Source organism: Nymphaea colorata, chromosome 8 (genome assembly GCF_008831285.2).
Source record: "Nymphaea colorata isolate Beijing-Zhang1983 chromosome 8, ASM883128v2, whole genome shotgun sequence".
Lineage (NCBI taxonomy): Eukaryota > Viridiplantae > Streptophyta > Magnoliopsida > Nymphaeales > Nymphaeaceae > Nymphaea > Nymphaea colorata.
In genome coordinates, this window is record NC_045145.1 from 7,403,149 (window position 1) to 7,423,481 (window position 20,333).

General features: G+C 36.9%; 1 protein-coding gene across 3 annotated transcripts; it reads left to right on the forward strand.

The window, feature by feature from the left end:
* Positions 1-4,888: 4,888 nt before the first annotated feature.
* Positions 4,889-10,286, forward strand: LOC116259280 (glucose-6-phosphate 1-dehydrogenase, chloroplastic-like). Of its 3 annotated transcripts, XM_050079213.1 has the most exons (11): positions 4,889-5,225; positions 5,564-5,790; positions 5,897-5,991; positions 6,701-6,815; positions 7,706-7,795; positions 7,853-7,911; positions 8,078-8,227; positions 8,318-8,438; positions 8,691-8,920; positions 9,036-9,236; positions 9,847-10,286. In XM_050079213.1, the coding sequence occupies exons 1-11, from the start codon at positions 5,018-5,020 to the stop codon at positions 10,091-10,093; spliced, it is 1,743 nt and encodes a 580-aa protein (XP_049935170.1). In that variant the 5' UTR covers positions 4,889-5,017; the 3' UTR covers positions 10,094-10,286. The 3 variants fall into 3 exon arrangements, with proteins under 3 accessions (XP_049935170.1, XP_031492871.1, XP_031492872.1); XM_031637011.2 differs by having other exon boundaries at positions 7,706-7,911; XM_031637012.2 differs by having other exon boundaries at positions 4,890-5,225; positions 5,567-5,790; positions 7,706-7,911.
* The last annotated feature ends 10,047 nt before the right edge of the window (positions 10,287-20,333 follow it).

A 20,333-nucleotide genomic window follows, 5' to 3' on the forward strand; every position in this document is an offset into this window, starting at 1 on the left:
AGTTAACTGTGGCCAATTTAATGCCTTCTTTTTTGGTTTATTTGCCAGTTTCAGAGACAGAGAATGAGTCCCATCATTACAACGCATAAGTGCATATGAGGTTTGGATTTCATTTTTCTTTCGTCGACACTTGTTCCGGGAGGTCGAATGGACAACCGCATAACAAGGCATCTGCATAAACCAACATAAGAAAAGATTTACAAGTTCCTACTTGATGAAATTACATTTTATTGTCAAATTCAAAAAGAAAAATTGCAAAAAACCGCAATTACATTCTTCCCGAACTGCCATTCGTCGACCCCTTCTTTTTCTTTTAGGAAAGGGCAAAACGGGGATTTGGAAGCACCAGGAAACGCTCATTATCTCAACCGTCCGATAGACCAAGATTGGACGGTCTTCATCATTCCATACCGGTCTAGCAATATTATTGTTTGAGACACGAACAAGACCATTGAGACGAAGTATATAGCTTCTCAACATCAAACAAATAATAAGCTTACCCAAACATTGACGAATGATATCCAGAACTGGGCATGCCCCGTTTGAAGAGGAGGTGTTGAAGAATGAACCCTCTAGTCAGCTACACAAAGCAGTCAGAATGACCAATTTAGTTCAAGTTCGACAATTCCTTTTAAGTATGCATATTTCCTGATTTTCATCTAGACAGGTGTAAGCATATCATAGACGATTTCTTGTAACAGAATTATCTGTAATTCTTATTTCTTTCTTTCTGCCCTCTTGCAACGATGAGTGTATACAACAACTGATATGGAGCTCATCAATTTTTGCAGCTCAGCAATTCTCTCTCTGCCTCTGTTCATTCCTGAATACTGCTATACTCTGTTTCTCTTATGATCCTTAACAAATAGCAACCAACATGCATATTGGCGTTCTTTTATAGGAAGTCCTATAGTGAAACTACAGAAAAAAAAAACTGCATATGTTGGTTCACAATGGTCTCCAAGCAACCTGGTTTCTTCCACAAAACAATGCTCATCTACCTGATCAACAATTGCAACGGTGAGCACCTCGGACAATAGTTCGAACACCAACACAAAAAATTGGAGGTGCAGGCCAGGTATGGAGGCAGGTGTGGGCACACCGTGGGCAATTGCCCACATAGAACCACAAAATTTATATTTTCATATTTGATATTTCAGGGAAATTTTATTCATTTATATATTGGTGTCCTTTAAAAATTAAAAATTTTATAACTACTACCCCTTAGCCAAAATCTTCTCGCGCCACCCCTGGTGCAGGAATATGGGTATCGATATGGACACCTTTAGGTCTGTCATCGCCCATCCTTCTTGCCCTTTCTCACCTACAACAGTTTTTAATTGTCAGTCTTCGGACAGCCTAACTTTCACTACAGGAATTCCACTTTTTACCTTAGTTAAAAAAAACTTTGGTCTAATGGGGATAAATTGATGACACTAAGCTATTAGTTTTTGTATATTCACATGCTATTATGCTATTAGAACACTCTTAAAAGGATTTATGTTGCGCACTGGGTGGCAAAATGGTTCACTCATAAGGAGTCTATGTTACAATACCCATGTTCATTGTTACCTCCCGGTGCACTCCCCCCTACATTATAAAAGGTCTCGAAGCATGCTCTATGATCCTAGGGGCCAGAGAGGCACAAGGAAGGGGGCAACGGCCTCTATTGGGCTAGTGGAAAAAAGATCCACCCACCCTAAAAAAAAAAAAAAAAAGGAACATTATTTATGCTCTAGATCTTCTGCCTGAATTCAACAATTGAAAGGGAGATTATAGGCATTGATAAAACATAGCTTCTTCGTTGGCCTCTCTTGCCCAAGACCAACCGATATGAAGATTTAATTCTTTATCTTGTCGACCTGAAGGTCCGCACACGTTTTTTGTTTTTTAGTAGTTGCAGTATGTTGTGTTAGTGGCCTTTCTTCTTCTGTCTGGATTTTTTTCAAAGTATTAAAAAATGAGGGGAGGAAGTATGGGGCCTGTCGGCTACCAAGAAGATGCGACAATGTGAAATTGAATAATATGTACATAGACAATTCGTGAGGCCATCTAACGTTCAAAACCTCTATTACATAACAATAATAAGCAGAGCCATAGAATGTTAGCTGGTCTCTACGAAATCATGAATATCAGCTCAGCTACAATGGGCAAAAGTATAAAAATGTTATTGGATGGTTGACGTATCACGTAATGCATGCAAACGGTAAAAAGAACTTAATTTAATGGCATATTGACCACCTTGTCTTAAGAGGGCAACGTCAATACTGGGGGAATTTTCAAGCAACAAAATGGCATTAATGTTAAATTAGATTCTGGGTATATCACAAATTTTAAAGCTAAAACATTGCTTAATCAAACTCGCTCTCTCTCTCTCTTGAAACATTTGCATGATGAAAAAGCCTCAAGTCATGGCGGGACAGAGAGCAGTATCGCCGCTTGAGAGCCACCTTCTTCTTGCCAGACATGAAAAGGGCGATCAGGGAGTATGTTAGAGCTTGTGATGTATGGCAAAGGAACAAGTCATAGACAATGAGACCTACAGGTTTGCTGCAGCCACTGCCAATTCCTGAGCTGATCTAATAAGACATTTCGATGGATTTCATCGAAGGGATGTGGAAGTCACGAGGAAGACATTTATATATTGCTTATATTATATATGACTGGATCCTGATGAGAGGCTTTAATGGCCTGGGCTTGACAGAGGGACCCAAATATGGGATAGGAAGATCCACAATTTGTCACCAAAAATCCAGGGTTACTTTGAGGCCTTGCTGGTTTTATGGGACATCTTTCAATTTGAGTGTCAAGCATGCCACAATTTGCAATACAAAAAAATAGCACCCACGAGGGAATCACTCACCAATGTAATACTCAGGCCAATCAACTATGCTATACCCACCGAGGCCACATTAAGTAAATGAACGTCCTTTTTTCGTTAATATCAAAACCCAAAGCCCTGGAGAAGATGCAAATGATCAATAACGTAAGAATCATATGTTGTAAAGTGGGCTCACCAAATAAAACCAGGTCATCAATATATTGGATTAGATTGGAAGAGAACAAGGGGTTGGGGGGCGGGGCGGAAAGGGGGCGCTGGCAGGGACCATGACCCCTCCTCACATTTTGGGTTAAAAACTTATATTTTTTAAAATTTACAATTTGACCCATGTAAAATTTCTGAAAAATATTGTTTGAACAAATTTTAAAAATACCACTCGAACCCCTTGTTCTGAATCCCTCAAAACTAAGTGAAATTGATGAAGGAAAGGGAACACAGCACTCACCGGTGCTGCTTATTTAGGAAGCTTTTCCGAACATGGATCTTGTGTCTTAGTTGCTACATTACTTGGTTTTTCAGGCGCTGTTGTGCGATTTTCGAACTTATAATTACCATTTGGCGTGGAGACATTGTAATGACTTTCCTCTTCCCCTTTTTGTCAATTTGTAGAAACTATTATTTTTACTACTATTTGGAGATGCGTGATGTTAATGTTCAAGTATAGTTTTTAGATTCTTAAAAATTTATCCTTTCGTTTTTTCCTTTTAATTTTGGCTAATGAAGTTCATACTTCGTCTTGTTTGATAAGAGTTTTCTTTTTAATATTTATTGAGGGGAATATACTTTTGGCATAAAGTCTAAGTTCATACCCTTATGCCTCGAGGTCTCTATAAACCTATAATAGACTCTTTCAACTTGAGTATCGTTTTCAACTTGAGTATCGTTTTTCATCAGCTAATAGGAATACCACACTAAAACGTAACAACAATCGCGAGATTCGAACGTCAAACCTAAGAGCAGAGGTAGGGAGGAGCCTCAGGGGCCCTCCTCAGATTTTAAAAATCAAAATTTGGTTTACTATATATAAAAAATTTGAAAATTTCTACGGCCCTTGTTAAAATTTTGAAACTATATTGTGGCCTTTGTGATGAAAAATTCCTAACTCCGCCCTTACTCAAACATTTTAAACATAAACCGCCTTGCCAAGAATTAAGCTGACTATCTCAAGAAGTAAGGTCTACTGCATAGGAATAATTCCTCTTGTATGAATAAAATTTACTTCCTTATCAAGATGTTTATAGGGGCATATTGCAACCAGGTGGCAAGGCGGTTTAGGTTTAAATGGTTTGAGTATAGGTGAAGCTAGGAAGTTTTCATCGCAAAGGCCACAATGTAGTTTCAAAATTTTAACAAGGGCCCAAATAAAAATTTTCAAATTTTTTATACACATTAAAAATTTGATTTTTTAAAACTGAGGACGGAGAGAGAGAGAGAGAGAGAGAGAGAGAGAGAGAGAGATTCATGTGGGCAAGCGGCAGTTCGCTTCATCTAACATTCGACCAACCTTTCATATGGGTCAGGTTGCGGATCCTTTTGGTCCAACCTACCTTCAATAAATGGAATGGTGGGTCCACAACAGACTCAGTTTTCATCTTCTTCACCATTCCTTCCTTCTCCAAAACTAACCTCTCAACCGCCCTTCCACATCAAAGATTATAATTTGGGATGTATAATGGATTAGATATCATTAATTATCTATTTTATTTTCAGTTCATGCATTCAGATTTGGTAACTAAAATTTACGTTTGATTACTAATTAAAGATGAATTTAGCATGCAGTTTCAAATCCAAACTCAAGACTAAGTTCAGTAAATTTCGATCTTTATGTAAATTTCCGTCTTCTGGATCTAAATTCAATTGATCAGAAAATGAGGTTTACATCTCTAAAGCAAAGCTACCAAACCGAACCAAAGAATGTGAGTTTGACTTGTGGTGACCGTTAGATCATTATCTCTTGCGGACAGACCGAAGGAAAAAACGAAAAAAAATATCGAGATATTTGCTTGAGAGCGAATGCCAATCTACAAAGAGATACAAATAGAGACACTTTCATTTATCGCCACAAGTCTTTCAATCTCTTCTCACTTCCCGACCTGATCACCACCTTCTTGTCCAGACATCTCTTGGCTTGTTGTACGATAAAAAGAGGAAAACAATCCACCTTCATATGCAGAAATGGCTGGGTGCCTGCCAAACTCCACCTCGCCTCCTCTTAGCTTGAGGACCGACAGCCAAAACTCAAAACTACCATGTTGGTGGTCACAAAGGAAGGATTCGAACAGCTTCTCCCACACTCTCTCCACTCCATCACCCTCTGCTGCGAGGAACTTCTCAGTAAAATCTGTGAATGGCCACCCAGTCCATGCTCTTTTCATGCAAGATGGTGAGCCTTTGTTGCTGATCATAACTTCTTTCTTGGTTTTCCTTCTCCTTTTTCCTTTGCTTGCTTTGGTGCTCTTGGTAGCCTACATGTACATAGAATTATATAAAATGAAGAAATTCAGTTGAAACAATTATTTTGAACAGAACGTAAGCTCCTGTTTATGGTAAAAGAAGAAATTCTTGTTGGTATATATGTACAGCGGGAGCTACTCGTAAGTGAAAATGAGATCTTGTTGGTGGTAAAAGAAGATTGAATTCCTTTCATTAAGAAACGAACGAGCGGAATAGAGGAGATTGTTGGCTGATTCACTTGACTACATGTCTTTTTATTTTTGGTAGCAGGCGTCTCTGCAAGCTTACCCATAACAAAATCTTTCGGCAATGAATGGAAAGACGAAAGATTCCTGTTCGATCCATCAGAAGATCTTTCTCATAATTCAGTATTGGAGAAGAAAGAATCCCAGGCGACCCTTACCATCACTGTCGTTGGTGCCTCCGGGGACCTTGCAAAGAAGAAGATATTTCCTGCACTCTTTGCTCTTTACTATGAGGGCTGTTTTCCAGAGGTTCATCACTTAATCACTGATCTTTCTTCCGAAGTTTTGTTGCTTAGAATCAGATATGATTAGCTGTTGGATATCTGAACTTCTTGGTGTGCTTCTGTTTGTGCAGCATTTTACCATTTTTGGCTATGCGAGGAGTAAGATGACTGATGAAGAGCTTAGGGTGACAATTAGCAGAACATTGACTTGCAGAATTGACAAGAGGTAGTTGGTGAAGATACCTCCTGTATTAATTTACATTCAAATTAATCCTGAAACTTTACCGTGTGCCACACTGGACCTTTGTTTTTCTCCATTCTTTTGAACATTATCAGTTCTTGGCCTGGTCGTTTTAGCAAATGATTCAATTTTTGACACGGAGAATATATGATTAGAACACGTATTTTTATGATCATCCTATTTCTGATCAATTCGTGAAGTATATGATAAATTATCAGACAGCGAATTTGATTGTTTAGTGTTCATTGACAAAGAAAACTAAGGAGGATTGCAGACCCAAGATGTGTTTGTTCATCCTGAGCTGTTCTGTTTGCCAAAGGTGTAAGGCCATGGTTTCCGTCCTTTGTCCACTGTGAAAGTTTCTGCACTGCTTTTATGACAGACGATGCGAACATCCAGTGCTGAACTTTTGACCTCCTCAAATTAGGAAGATTTAAGCAAACCCATCTGACCTGTTCTACAGAACCCTGTCGAAAACTTGATACAGCAGTAGAACAAACTGAATAGGAATCGGGAACCATAGTTGCCAATCAAGATGTGTAATTGAATGTTGTCTGGTTATCTTAGACAAAAATATTGGCATGTGTGTCCATCTAAACATTTCTCTTGATGGCTTTTGCCCATCCATTTTGCATCCTCTATCACACACGGCGTGCAGTATTAACCTTCCTAATTGGGTGCTCTCTGGTTACAGGGAAAATTGTGATGATAAGATGCAAGAGTTTTTGAAGAGATGCTTTTACCTTTCGGGGCAGTACAATTCTGAGGATGATTTTGCAATTTTGGACAAGAAAATGAAAGAGAAGGAGGTAATATTCTTATCATCTCTCTGCAAAAAATACTAGATATTTTATTTTGCTCATCTATTGAAATGTGGTTGATGGTAGTACTCGTCCACCAATTCAGTCATCCAATGCTCCTTAGTTGCATTAATACACACTGACATATATGAAATATAAACCTGTTTTATTTTTTTTTTCTCGTCCATACTTCATGGAGAAATATTCCCAATTCCTGTCACTAGTTTATGGATAGGCTAATGTTCTTATTTTTCCTGCATTTGAGAACACATCTCTAATTCAGTAGTTTGAATCACATCCAAATTTTGCTACTGATCAATATAGAAAAAAGGAGATTGTGATAAGTTAGAATTTGCATTAGCATGGAGTTTCTGATAGTGCTTTCCAGACTTGAATGTCAACATTTGATATTCTTACAGATTACCTAAGAAGAACCCCTTTTCAGTTTACTCAATTTGTTCTGTCACATCCAATCTACATTCCTGTCTGATATGTGTATCCTAGCTTCAAATATATATGTACATATATATGTGTGCGTGTGTGATATTTATGATAATAAAATTTGGCATTAATATCTATTTTCAAGAGTATTTTACTTTGCAGCTCACTCGAACCTATTTAAAAATAAGGATTTATTCATTGTAAGTAGTCCTGTTCATATGTGAGTTTGTTCTTGAAAACCTTTTTCTTTTCCTGTACCCCTGTTTAAGATAAAGCAGATAAAGCCACTGAATGGTAATCCGTTTAAAGGAATTTTCAGCAACTATATGAACATTTTTTCCTGGAAAGCATGGTGAATACTTGAATTTTATCATATACCATTCTTTGTTTCGGCATGCTAATTCTTGCCTTCTTCTTTATTTAAGTACTGTATTTTGATCTCTTATGTCGTATGTTAGGGTGGGAGGCTCTCTAACAGGTTATTCTACCTATCAATTCCTCCAAATGTATTTGTGGATGCGGTCAGATGTGCTAGCCGCTCTGCTTCTTCCTCTGTTGGATGGACTCGGGTCATTGTTGAGAAGCCATTTGGCCGCGATTCCGAGTCCTCTGGAGAGCTAACCCGTGGTTTGAAGCAGCACCTGACAGAGGACCAAATTTTCAGGTAAAATTGTAGATTTCTTTCTAGATGAATTCCTTCTGTTGTAAGATCTTTGCAAGGAAACAAACAAGTTCTTGTGTTGAGTGGAATTTTTTGCATTTTTACTTTCTTGACATGAATAGTTTTGATTCATGAAGGTGGAGCTTTAATGAGGATGGCTAACATGCAGGATTGATCATTACCTGGGCAAGGAGCTCGTCGAGAACCTTTCTGTCCTTCGCTTTTCCAATCTGGTTTTTGAACCACTATGGTCTAGAAATTATATAAGGAATGTACAGTTGATATTCTCTGAAGATTTTGGGACTGAAGGCCGAGGAGGGTGTGTAGTGTTATTTGTCCTGTTAGATATTTTATTATGCATTCCCAATTAGTTGAATGGTGAGCAAAGTGATTCTTTCTGTCCATGCAGGTACTTTGATAACTATGGTATAATTAGGGACATAATGCAAAATCATCTCCTTCAGATACTGGCCATATTTGCAATGGAACCACCTGTCAGTTTGGATGCAGAAGACATCAGAAACGAAAAGGTTAGTTGGCATGTGATCCAAATTAACCTACAAAGACTTGGTCTAGTTTGTTTGTCAAGGTTCTGCAGTAGCTTTGGGCTAGAGTTTTTGCACGTGCAGATATTGGCAAGTCTAACCACCATTTTAGCTCCAGGGGTTATATGTCGTACATAACATTGTGGGAACCATCAGCAAGCAGCATTATCATCCAATTGGAAGTCCCTGCTCAGTGTTTGGCCTTAAGGTGTAACAATTTTACTGTTTCATTTTCAGGTAAAGGTACTCCGTTCAATTAGACAATTGCAGCTAGATGATGTGGTTATAGGACAGTACAAGAGTCACAAAAGAGGTGGGAAAGTGTATCCAGCATACACTGATGACCCAACTGTGCCGAAGAACAGCCTTACTGCCACATTTGCTGCTGCAGCTCTTTTTATTGATAATGCACGCTGGGATGGGGTACCTTTCCTCATGAAAGCTGGAAAGGCTCTACATAGTCGGAGGTACATTTTTCTTTAACATTGTAATTTCTTTTATATTTAATTTTAACCTTTTAAACGATTCATTACAACTCTTAGTAAGGTGTTTTTATTTCTTTATTTTTATTTTGATAAACAGAGCGGAGATCCGAGTCCAGTTCAGACATGTTCCAGGAAGTCTATATAAACGCAACTTTGGAGCTGATATAGACCGAACAACAAATGAACTTGTTATCCGAGTTCAACCAGATGAGGCAATCTACTTGAAGATCAATAACAAGGTTCCTGGTCTTAGCATGAGACTGGATCGGAGCAATCTAAATCTTCACTATGCAGCAAGGTAAGGATCTTATATGCTATTACGTTTGATCAATGATCAATTTGTCCTTGAGAACTTGTATGGTGGAAATCTTGAATTGGAAGATGACCTGGTCCAAATTCTTGTTCAATTTTAATAATTTTCCATAAAACCCTTTGAATTTTGGAATTGTTTGTTCATAGTCCTGCAGACACATTTGGTCCCTGCAACCTCATCCATATCTGTTTATCTGATAATGATGTTTCATATTACCTTGTTCAAGCTATGATGCAATCGTATTGACATGAGAAGATCGGTTAGCTGTTATATATGCAGTTGTAATCTGTTGTAACATCAGCGTCATGTCAATGAACGATATACCATTTTTGTACTTCAAATTTATATTTGTTGGTCCACAAGTTGTAGGTGTTGCCATTAGTAGTTACCTTTAGATTGTATTGACATGAGAAGATAGGTTAGCTGTTATATATGCAGTTGTAATCTGCTGTAATATCAGAGTTATGTCATCAAATGATATATATATATATATATTTTTTACTTCAAACTTATGTTTTTCAGTCCACAAGTTGTAGGTATTGCCATTAATATTTACCTGTTATGTACTAAAATATCATTTCGTATTACCTAAAAGGTACCAAGGGGAGATACCAGATGCATATGAGAGACTTCTTCTTGATGCAATCGAAGGAGAACGGCGGCTTTTTATAAGAAGTGATGAGCTGGATGCTGCCTGGTCAATCTTCTCGCCATTGCTAAAGGATCTGGAAGAGAAAAGGATCACTCCTGAGCTTTATCCATATGGCAGCAGAGGGCCGGTTGGAGCACACTACTTTGCCTCAAAGTTCAAAGTTAGATGGGGTGACCTATGTGAAAATTGAAATGTAATTGACAGTGTAAATAGTCATTCATTTCATCATGTACTTCCAATATCAAGCTTACTTGCAGATCGCTGTTCAGTAATTTTCTGTGAACACCACCATGGTGCTCTTATGAAGGTGAATGAAGTATAGAGCTCCAAGATGACGTTCATTCTTAATGATAGAACGTTGAATAATTTATTTTTATTGACAATATGTGTTGAGCAGCCCATCAAAATCAACATGAGCATGTTTGTGTCTAGAGCACTGTGACCTTAACTAACTAGCTTCCATATCTATCCTGCTTCACACAGGACTCTGCTATGTAGCTCAAGCACAGAAAACAGATGGAGCATGTCATTAATTGGTTCTACCTTTGCAGTTTGGTCTTACTGCATGTGACTCTTAGTTTAATTCAATTCATCTTGTAAACCCGGATGGTTTATTCTTCATTTCAAATTGGACCGACATATTTCGGGTGTTTCTGCATTCTTTAATCTGTTGAAAGGCTAATTGACGGTCATTCATAAAATTAGTGTTAGAACAATCCATGAAATGATATGAAAGTCCATTAATGCAGTTGACTAACCCAGAAGTACCAGGTGCAGTCCTGGACTCTGGATGGCAATAATTTTGCAGCCAAACAGAGGCATCTTCAGTCCTGCTTTCAGTAATTTTGAAACAGTATTGACTGATCTATGGCCCTAGTCCCTAGAACTAATGGGTCGTCACTATGTCCATAATGTAGATCTTTACAATCTTTTCTACATTCAAATTAGACTCTTTCATTCAGCTTTGTGTGGACAACTTTTTCCTTTGTCTCTTCTTCCTTGCAACCACATACTTGCTCCATGGCTCTTTCCTGTTACCCTTCAGCTATCATTCAAGAATGGTAAAGGTAAGGATCAATGTGTTTTCTCTCTCACGAAAACTCTCACAATTTTGTGTGATTTGTTCTTTGTGGGCAAAAGGAAATTTTAGCAGCATGAGCTGAATAAGTTGTGAATCAACCAAAGTACTAAAAAGACCATTTTTTAAAAAGAAAATATATAAAATTAATTACAATAAAAATCTTAAAATATTAGAAAAATATTTAAAAGATGAGAGGACTCTTGAATTAGATGCTGAATTGAATAAGTTTGTCTCCTATTCAGTTTGAATAGACCGATTCTGACAACAGTGAATTTTAAACAGCAAATTTGGCAAGGACAACTTTTGAACCCTTGAGAATGTTTCTTTCTTTTGCCTTGCAGCATATTGTGTAGAATTTCTATTAAAGGAAGGACGAGAAGGTGTTGCATGTTCTGCCTAGAACTAAATATGTATTGACTATTTTCATATTACCATGAATAAACATAATAAAAATACCATATTTTTTACCTCAATTCTCTTGAACATACTGCATCACATGTCGCATACTTTTACCTAGTTGTCCTTAGAACCTATTATATGGCATTTTTTGCCAAACAATTTCCTCCTTGTCAACTGTTATTGCCTTAGTGGAGAAAAGGAAGCACATAGTAGTGGAGGAAGCAATGTTGGAGAAATAAACAAGACAATAGAATAATGAGACTACCTCTTTGGTGCCATTGTGCCTTAGTCCAGAAATTGTGTGATTTTTCTCAAAAATTGTGATTCACAATGTCACGTCGTTATTGCAGTATAACAGGTCAACCGTGGTTCGTAAACACTCATTGGGTCAATTGCTGAAGCAAGGGATTGAAAAGATCAATTGACCAAGCACAAAGTTCTCAACATTTTATTTTATTTTATTTTGTTTGTTCACCCAAAATCTCTGAATGTTCCAGTACACGGAGAGCAATCAAAGCAAATTGGACCATGATATCGTGAGAGTTCTCAATAGTAACTAGTGGAATATAATGTCCAAGAGTTGATCTCAATAGTAACAGCCTCAAGGGACATAGTACAACAGGGGGACAAGGTGGCTCACATTCAAGGGGTTTGTGATTTGAATCTTATGGTTGTTGTCATATCTCTCTGCGTTACAAACAGTGGCAAACACAAACCTGAGTTGAAGGATGTATCATAGGTCCACCTAGGCCCCGAAGCATGCCATAATCTTAGAGGCATAAATGTATAGCCTTGAGGTTTTATGCTAGCATAAATGTATAGCCTTGAGGTTTTATGCTATAAACAGTTTTCCCTAAATAAACATTACAAAAAAACCATGAAAAAGCAGAGTATATATGTACACTACTGCCCATGACCCAACATCGGGAAAGTGGGTCAAAGAAAGGTCCTCAAAACTAGTAAAGCTCCTTCTCGTGACCATGCAGTCCCAAATGGCCTGTGCTTAAGTGACATCTACTAGGCATGAGCAAACCAGTCCTCTTCATATTTTGTTCAGCCTGATTACCACGAAATCTTTGCCCTAGTATCTAAACTCACCACACATTGCTTGCTCTTGCTTCCATCTGTGGCTGGGCCTTATCTCAAATGGACATAAGTAATGCACCCCATTCATGGAGAGCTTGATGAAGAGGTTTACATTACTCTTCCACTTGACTTCCTAGTTAAAGGGGAGCATCTAGGTAATCAAGTTCACTGGCTTTGTGAATATCTATACTGGCTGAAACAGTCATCCTGAAAGCAAAAACTCAAAGTGTATTCTGATTTAAACGGTCCATTGATGGTTACATTGTCTATCTTGGAAGCAGTCTAATTTCTTGGCAATCAAAGAACCAACTGCGGTTGCACACACTTCTGCTTTAGGAGACCTATTTGTTGACTAAACCATGGTTTCACTCTCTTACACTGAAGCAGAAAGCAGAATATAAAGCAATGGCTTCCACGACTAATGAAAACTAATGGTTTCAAGCATTACGGGTGGACTTGGGCCATCACCATCTTGAACTGATGCATACGTATTGTGACAACCAACCTGCTTTATATATATGTGTAAATCCCATGTTTGACGAGCCTACAAGACATATTGAACTTGGTTGCCAATTTGTGAGAGAAAAAATTCAAAAGAGAACCATTCATCCTCAACATGTATCCACACATTTGCAGTTGGCAGATATCTCCACAAAACCGCTAGGCGGAGATGTTTTCCAAAACTTTGTCAACAAATTGGGTGTTCCAGACTTATACTCTCTAACTTGAGGGAGAGTATCATCTCTTTGGAGATAAGATTGCCAAGAAGAAAAGATAGAGCTGCCAAGAGATAACATATATCAATAAATAAATCTTGTAAATTATGTTTATTTTTTTATTGCAACAACATATCCATGGTGTAATGTTAGATCCCACAATTCGTGGATCTTGATTCTCTCCCTTGTATATTTAACAACGAAGACTTCGTGGCCACATGCTGTGAATGCGATCTTCAGTTCTTCGATGACGCCTTTCGCTTGCACCAGATATTAGTTCTGCCAAAGACGCTTATTTCTAATGGTCTCTTCTCCTTAATTTTGGAAATCTTGAAGGTTGTCATCGAGCATCACGACGAATAGGGAAGACGGGAGGCAACTATGGAATAAGTGATTAGTTTCGTTCCCTTTTTCTCCTTGTTTATTCTCCTTCGTCTTTCATTGAAAATCCTCAGCCGAAAGGCAAGGTTTCCTCTATTCTTCTCAATAATGCAAAATTTCAATGGATGTTTTGGCTGGTGGTTCTTTTTCTATGGCTCAAGATGTTGAAGGACAGCATTTAGGTGGACATGAATATCAAGTGTATTATGTATATGTTTCCAGATGAACAGAATGTGTCCTCTCTGTCACATAACTTGGCTTAAGATGATGTTCAACACATAACTTGGCTTCGTTCGATCATGTGAAGCTTTGTGGAAGTGTCGTCTATTTACAATGTAGAGAGCTGTTTGGCAGGGTAGGAATGATGTCATATTTAGAAGAGCAATCCGGCATCAGCCGAGCCCAACCGTCTATCAGATTACCACAAGCCTTCCCTGCCTCGGGCCTCGGCTGCAACCGCATTTTGAATGCTCGCTGCTTACTCAAATCTATCATTTTGACTAGGGTTAAAATATTAGTTTTTAAAATTTTTATATAAAATGAGTAAAATTTTTTAAAATTTATATGTACATTTTTTAAAAAAAAAAAAAAAATTTGAAGTGGAGCAGGGCCCAACCCTGCGCAGCCACATTGAGCACGACCTAGTTGCATGCCTCGTCCACGTAGCGCCGCCGAGCCGGCCTTCATCAACTCAGGGAGAAAAGCAAGCACCCAAAGTGGACGATTTGAGGGATAACCTGCCCACTTCCCTAGCGCGCGGGCCCCATTCTTACCAGTCGTTGCAGTCACTCAACCTGGTTTGTTTGTCGAGCACAACACCAATCCACGACCTGAGCGAGCCATTGTACCTTTATCATTGTGCGTCTCGTATTACGATTACGATTATATTGTTTGAGGTTGATAGGAATTTTTTGTCGTTGGGGTCAAACTATAGTTTCAAAATTTTAACACGGGTCGAAATAAAATTTTTTTAAATTCTTTTATATATTAAACTAAAATTTTTTAGATTTACATATAAATCTTTCTTTAAAAGTTTTTAAAACTTGTTGTTGTGTAGGCTGAAGTGGTGAGAATAGCAGCGATGCTATATCATAACATTGACAAAGGCCAAAAACTTAGCAAAAAAGTGCCCAAGTGTCGTATCTACATTTGAAAAATTCTGAGGCTGTAATCATATCGTTTGCGGGTTTTCCTTTTAAAATTTTTTCCCAACGTAACTTCTCATTGCTTTTGAGAAATTTGTGCGTTGGATCCCCTGCAAATTAACCACCAACCTGTTAGTTGCTTTAAAAGAAAAGTGCACCTCCATCCATTTCGTCCTACATTTTACTTATGCCCCAGCAGGGAATAATTTCTTGTTGGGGCCATTTAACCCATGGATATTAGGAATTATAATGGAGCGGATTTGAATCAGAAATACCTTTAATTCTATCTGTTTTTTTTTTTTAATATTCATATATATGGACTTGATTCAGATTCAAATACCAACAAAGTCATATATGAATCTAAATCCAAAACCCTATTTCACAATCTGAATCTGAATCTAAATCCTAATTCTGAACCGAATTTGGGTGATTTTTCAGGTAAGAGCTTTGATGTAGAATATTTATCTAATATTAAATCCGATCTGAATCCAATCAGATATTATTTTTTTTTCATATCCGATTTTTCATAATGGTTCAGTTGGATTTTTTTAGATATCCGATTTTTCCAGAACGGTTCGAGCGTGTAGATTTTAGATATCTGAATAAGAGGAACATTTTGGGCAGTGGCTATCGAGTGTTCAGCCAATTGAAGCCAAGTTAAATTTTCCCAAAAAACCGATGTAGCTCTCTTGCATCAGGTATTGCAAGAAGATATATATATATATATAGATATATATATATATATATATATAGATATATATATAGATATATATATATATATATATATATATATATATATATATATATATATATATATATATATATATATATATATATATATAGAGAGAGAGAGAGAGAGAGAGAGAGGGAGAGAGAGGTGGATCAGGAAATGAAGCTTATATGGGAATGAATCTGCCTCATTCTCAACCATTGTTTTAGAAAATGCATTTTATTCAAAAAAAATGTAAAAAAACATTAAAAACAAGTCAGCTGAAAAATTAAAAAAAAAACTCGTTTTTTTTTAACAAAAAGCCAAAACTAAAGAAACAGGAAAAAAATTATGTTTTATTCGATTTTTAATCGTGTATTTATTTTTCTTCCATTTTTCCACGTTTTCTATAATTTTTTAGTTACCAGATTTTTTCTGTACAATTTTCACAATTTATCTTTAGAACTTTTAACCTTTTTAATGCCGAGATATTCCTGATAGAAATAATTTTGCCGTATTATACCTAAAAAAAGAAAAACATCTCTACAAGAAAACTACATTTGTGACAATGTTCTCAATTTTCTTCAGTTCTTGTTCGAGTACCTTTGCTTGAAAGGCTTTTCCACTTGCATGTTGAGCTATTCTTTTTGTGTGGAAAGCGAAACCTCTAGCAGTTATTTGTTATTCTCTATATTTGTTTTGCAGTTTAGATGTTACAAATTCTCCAAACATAACCTTATTTTTAAATTCGACTAAATACCGAAGTTACAATGGATTTTTAGATAAAAAATTAAGCTGTAAACTTATTTCAAAATGTAAACACCCAGACCCTTTATTGGTTCTTTGAGCTACGTAGAGGAGAAGAGCACAGTGTAAAAACGGGTGTAAACTGATTTTTTTTGCAACTAGTGAGATCTCAGCATATTGTATGGCCTTTCATTACAGAGACACTCCTCAATTCGAATGCTTGTAGTGAGAATTGCATTCTAGCAAAACCTTGTACTTCTGGGACAATACATATTTATGACGCCAGTGCTTGCAAATGAATAACTAATGGTTTTATTTTATGACTTCTCCATAAAATAATTTGAACGAAGTGGGTTGTTACAATTATCTTATTACTGGCCCAAGGTAATTTTTTGGTCCTTGAGAGATGGATCCTTTTGTGAGAAGTCATTCTCTGAGGTAATTCTTCTGATCAATATGCACACATCCACCAAAAACTTTCAAAAGCAACATGGGACTTTTCTTTTTTTCTTTTGCTTTCATTATATATTTTCATGACACTTTATGATAGATTGTAAGAACAAATATGGGTGAGTGATTCGACGTAGAGACAGTCAGGAGTGGAGCCAGAAATCTCTCTTGATGGGAGCTAAATTAAAGTTTTTAAATTTTGACTAGTACCGAAATATCTTTTTTTTTTATTTTTTATATAGAACAAGTGAAAATTTTCAAAATTTACATGTAATTTTTTTTTTTAAATTGAGATGGGGTCAAGGCCTATGGAGGCCCTACCTTGGCTCCGCCTCTAGAGACAGCAACCTGAAAGTAAAAGAATAATCTCAAGGAACTTATATGCACTATTCTCTTTAAAATCATGTTGATCACATAGTAGCCATATGTTACATTTTATATAATCGTCTTTATGATTTTATTATTCTCCTCTTGTGGCTGTTTTCTTTTCTCAAGTAAAATGCATAATCCAGTCACGGGCCAAAATGAGGTACTTTGAGACAGTGGACTACAAATGTAACAGGAACAGTAAGTCTTTGTACCGAACGGGTTTCATTTCCCAACACCCTACAAGCTAAAATGGTGAATAGTTTTCTTCTTTATCCCTACTTAATGTGAATCAAACGAATGAAATTCCTTAGCCGTAGACCGAGCGACCCCATTATCGCGGTAGTTGTTATTTGCTAGCTCTAAAAAATACATGGATAGAGGCAAATGCTTATTAGTTCACTATTAGCAACAGGTTTTACTCTTTAATCATAGTTGTCCGCTTGCCTGTCATTACATCCCATTCATAAAAGATTTTGTGCCAGTCCAGAATATGAAGGGGTTGTTCGGCAGGTGGAACGTTATGCGAGTATTACATGGATCGTCCTCAAAAATTGGGGCAGGTTCATAAAACATTGGTTCTTCACGGAACAATAGAATCAGTATTTCATGAACATACCCAAAGATTGAGGTAAGTTCATGTTCCATTTATCAAATGACCCTAAAAAAAGTCACTTCATGTCTGTACAACTATTAGTCAATTTCTTCAACTATTAGAGTCGTCTCTTCTAACCTTACTTTAAATTGACTGCTTTCATTCAATCTAAACAATCTCGATTGATAGCTAGTATTCGTGAGATTTTTTGGGTAAGTGGGAAGCTATTTCCACCAGCCGAGTGAAAGCCAAAGCCTCCAGGGTCTAGAGTTACTTTGTGGTGCTTTAGGGTGATACTCTTGTTATGCTTCAACTTGCATGTATGTGACCCCTTGTTTGCAACGTAGAGTGGGTTGATGCCAAGCATAGGAGTTAAAAACAGACACTGCCCACCTACCAGCCCCTACCCCGGTTGTTGCACCAACCTCCTTGGGGATAGCTAATACTTGTGTGATTGTTTAGTGCACAATCAAGATAAAAATATTTAGTGAATAAAAAATAAATTACCATTAATTATACATCATTTCTTGAGAAATCTGTTTCATTTTCTAGAACCAATTACAATTTTTTAGCAAAACCCTTGTAGCAACACTTTAATTTATTTCTCATACTTTAAGCTGACAATGATTTGACTTGTTCTCATTTTTTTTTGCACACGTAGTAACATAATTCAGATTTATTATTTTATTTGTTATACGTACCTTGGAATGATGTAGTCTCTTCCTTAATCTAATTAGCTCTTATCGATCTTAAATTTTGGTCTCCTCTTGCAAATAACATATTTTGGATACTTCGTTCTTCTTCGAGGTTTACTTGGATTGAAAATACTTGATTCAAACTTTTTTGGCTAAACTTCGAAATTCATAATTCAAGCACTTCCAAAGAATTCACTAGTTCACAAAATGATAGCACAACTAAATCTTTTATTATTCTAAGCACCAACTCTTTTACAAAATATTATTATCTTAGTTTTGTCTCTGTAGCTTCTAATTTGGTTTATAATTTCAGCAATTCAAGAAAAATATTTGTTTTCACTTTCATCAACGGCGCTTCAAACTTTTCCTCCAAGAGATTGAAGCTTGTTCGTTCAAATTTATCTGGACCTTGAAATCCTTGTTTCAATAAAGTTTCACATTGTTTCCTAGTAAGAAAAATATATTTTCAATAAGGCAATTGCACTTGCCTTCATTGGATATATTAGTTCCTTAACTATGATGTTGAAAATACAATATGTAGGCAACTTGAATACATTCCTTCGTTATTTACCTCATTACTTCAATATTGGTACATGTATTTGGCTTAATTAATTAAATTTGACTAAGATTCAAATTCTGAATGTGGATGCATATATTTTAAAATTAGTTAATTAATAAAATTAGGTTTTAGATCAAATTTGGACAAGTTAAAAGTCAGATTTGGATCGGTGCCTAAAATGTCATATTCCAATCGGATTCGGATCTGACTAGGATATGACTTAGAAGTCAGATTCGGATCAAATCCGAATGTAACTTAAAAGTGAGATTCAGGTCGGATTCAAATCAGAATCAGATGTAGACTTAAAAGTCGGATTAGCATATGGCATAGCCTTTTTTCATCTGCATTTAAATCTGATTCTGAATCCAAATATATGAATATCTAAAAAATTGGATATGGTCAAAGGTATATCAGGTTCGAATCCAATCGGTTGACATCCCTATTTATAAGACTTCAGCCGAGTTCGAGTTGGACTAACTCGACCTAAACTCTGGTCATGGACACCCATAAGTGTGGATCAATGAGGAACAATATAAAGATTGCTTAGAGTACAACTTAAAACATTGTAGTCTTTCCTTTTCTTGGAAAAAAAAAAAGAAGGCATGGCTAGGTTGTTCCTGTTTTCCCTTTGGAAGCATTCCTAAAAGCAAGAACTCTACCGCCATAAGATATTTAGCTTTACCATGAGCCCTTAAAAGGTCACCACAAAATCTTGCTCCTTCCCGGCTTAGGCAGATTAGCAGAGCGAGCATTAGCATAGCAAAATTGTCATCTTATCAACATTAAGATGCTATATTTGCTCACAATAATGATAGCAAAGAGAGACTTGATGACTGCAAATATATCACCTGAGGATTTTTGAGTTGGCCGGTTATAAATAGCTCTAGAGCTATGGAACAAAGGATTATCCCATACCCCCAATGGTGATTCTCAAATATGGTAGAGCAGAATGTCATACATTACGTTGAGATAGAACCTTAAAATGAGGTGAGGCGTTGAGAGGACTGCATTTACTGTTGATACTTCAGAATGGATACCAATGCGGCTAAGATTGCAGCATAACCCCATAAACAAGAAGAAATTCAATCTTGAGGCTTGGCCACAGGTGGAGCATCATGGAAGTAGAACTTTTTACAATTTCCTGCAGCTTTAATCATGTCGTGACCTGAATTTGTTTTTACAGGTAACATTTATGTTATATACAAAACGGGAATCCCTGCAACGCCGCTAATCAATTCCTGCACTTGCTCTAACTTTTGTTTTTTGTTTTGAAATTACTCTCGAGTCTAAGTAAATTCAAGCAGGTACGGAAGTCCTTCACTATGCTCTGAGTTAAGTTCGTGAATCTTTGACATGGTGAGAAAAGGCAAGACATGGCCACCTTCTATAAAACTTTGAATTGGGAGAACGTCCTCCTTAATTTCTGGGATATGAAACACCCGTCATATAGTTGAATTTCATTCTTGGCCCCTCTGCAAATTGGACAGTACGGTTCATGCTA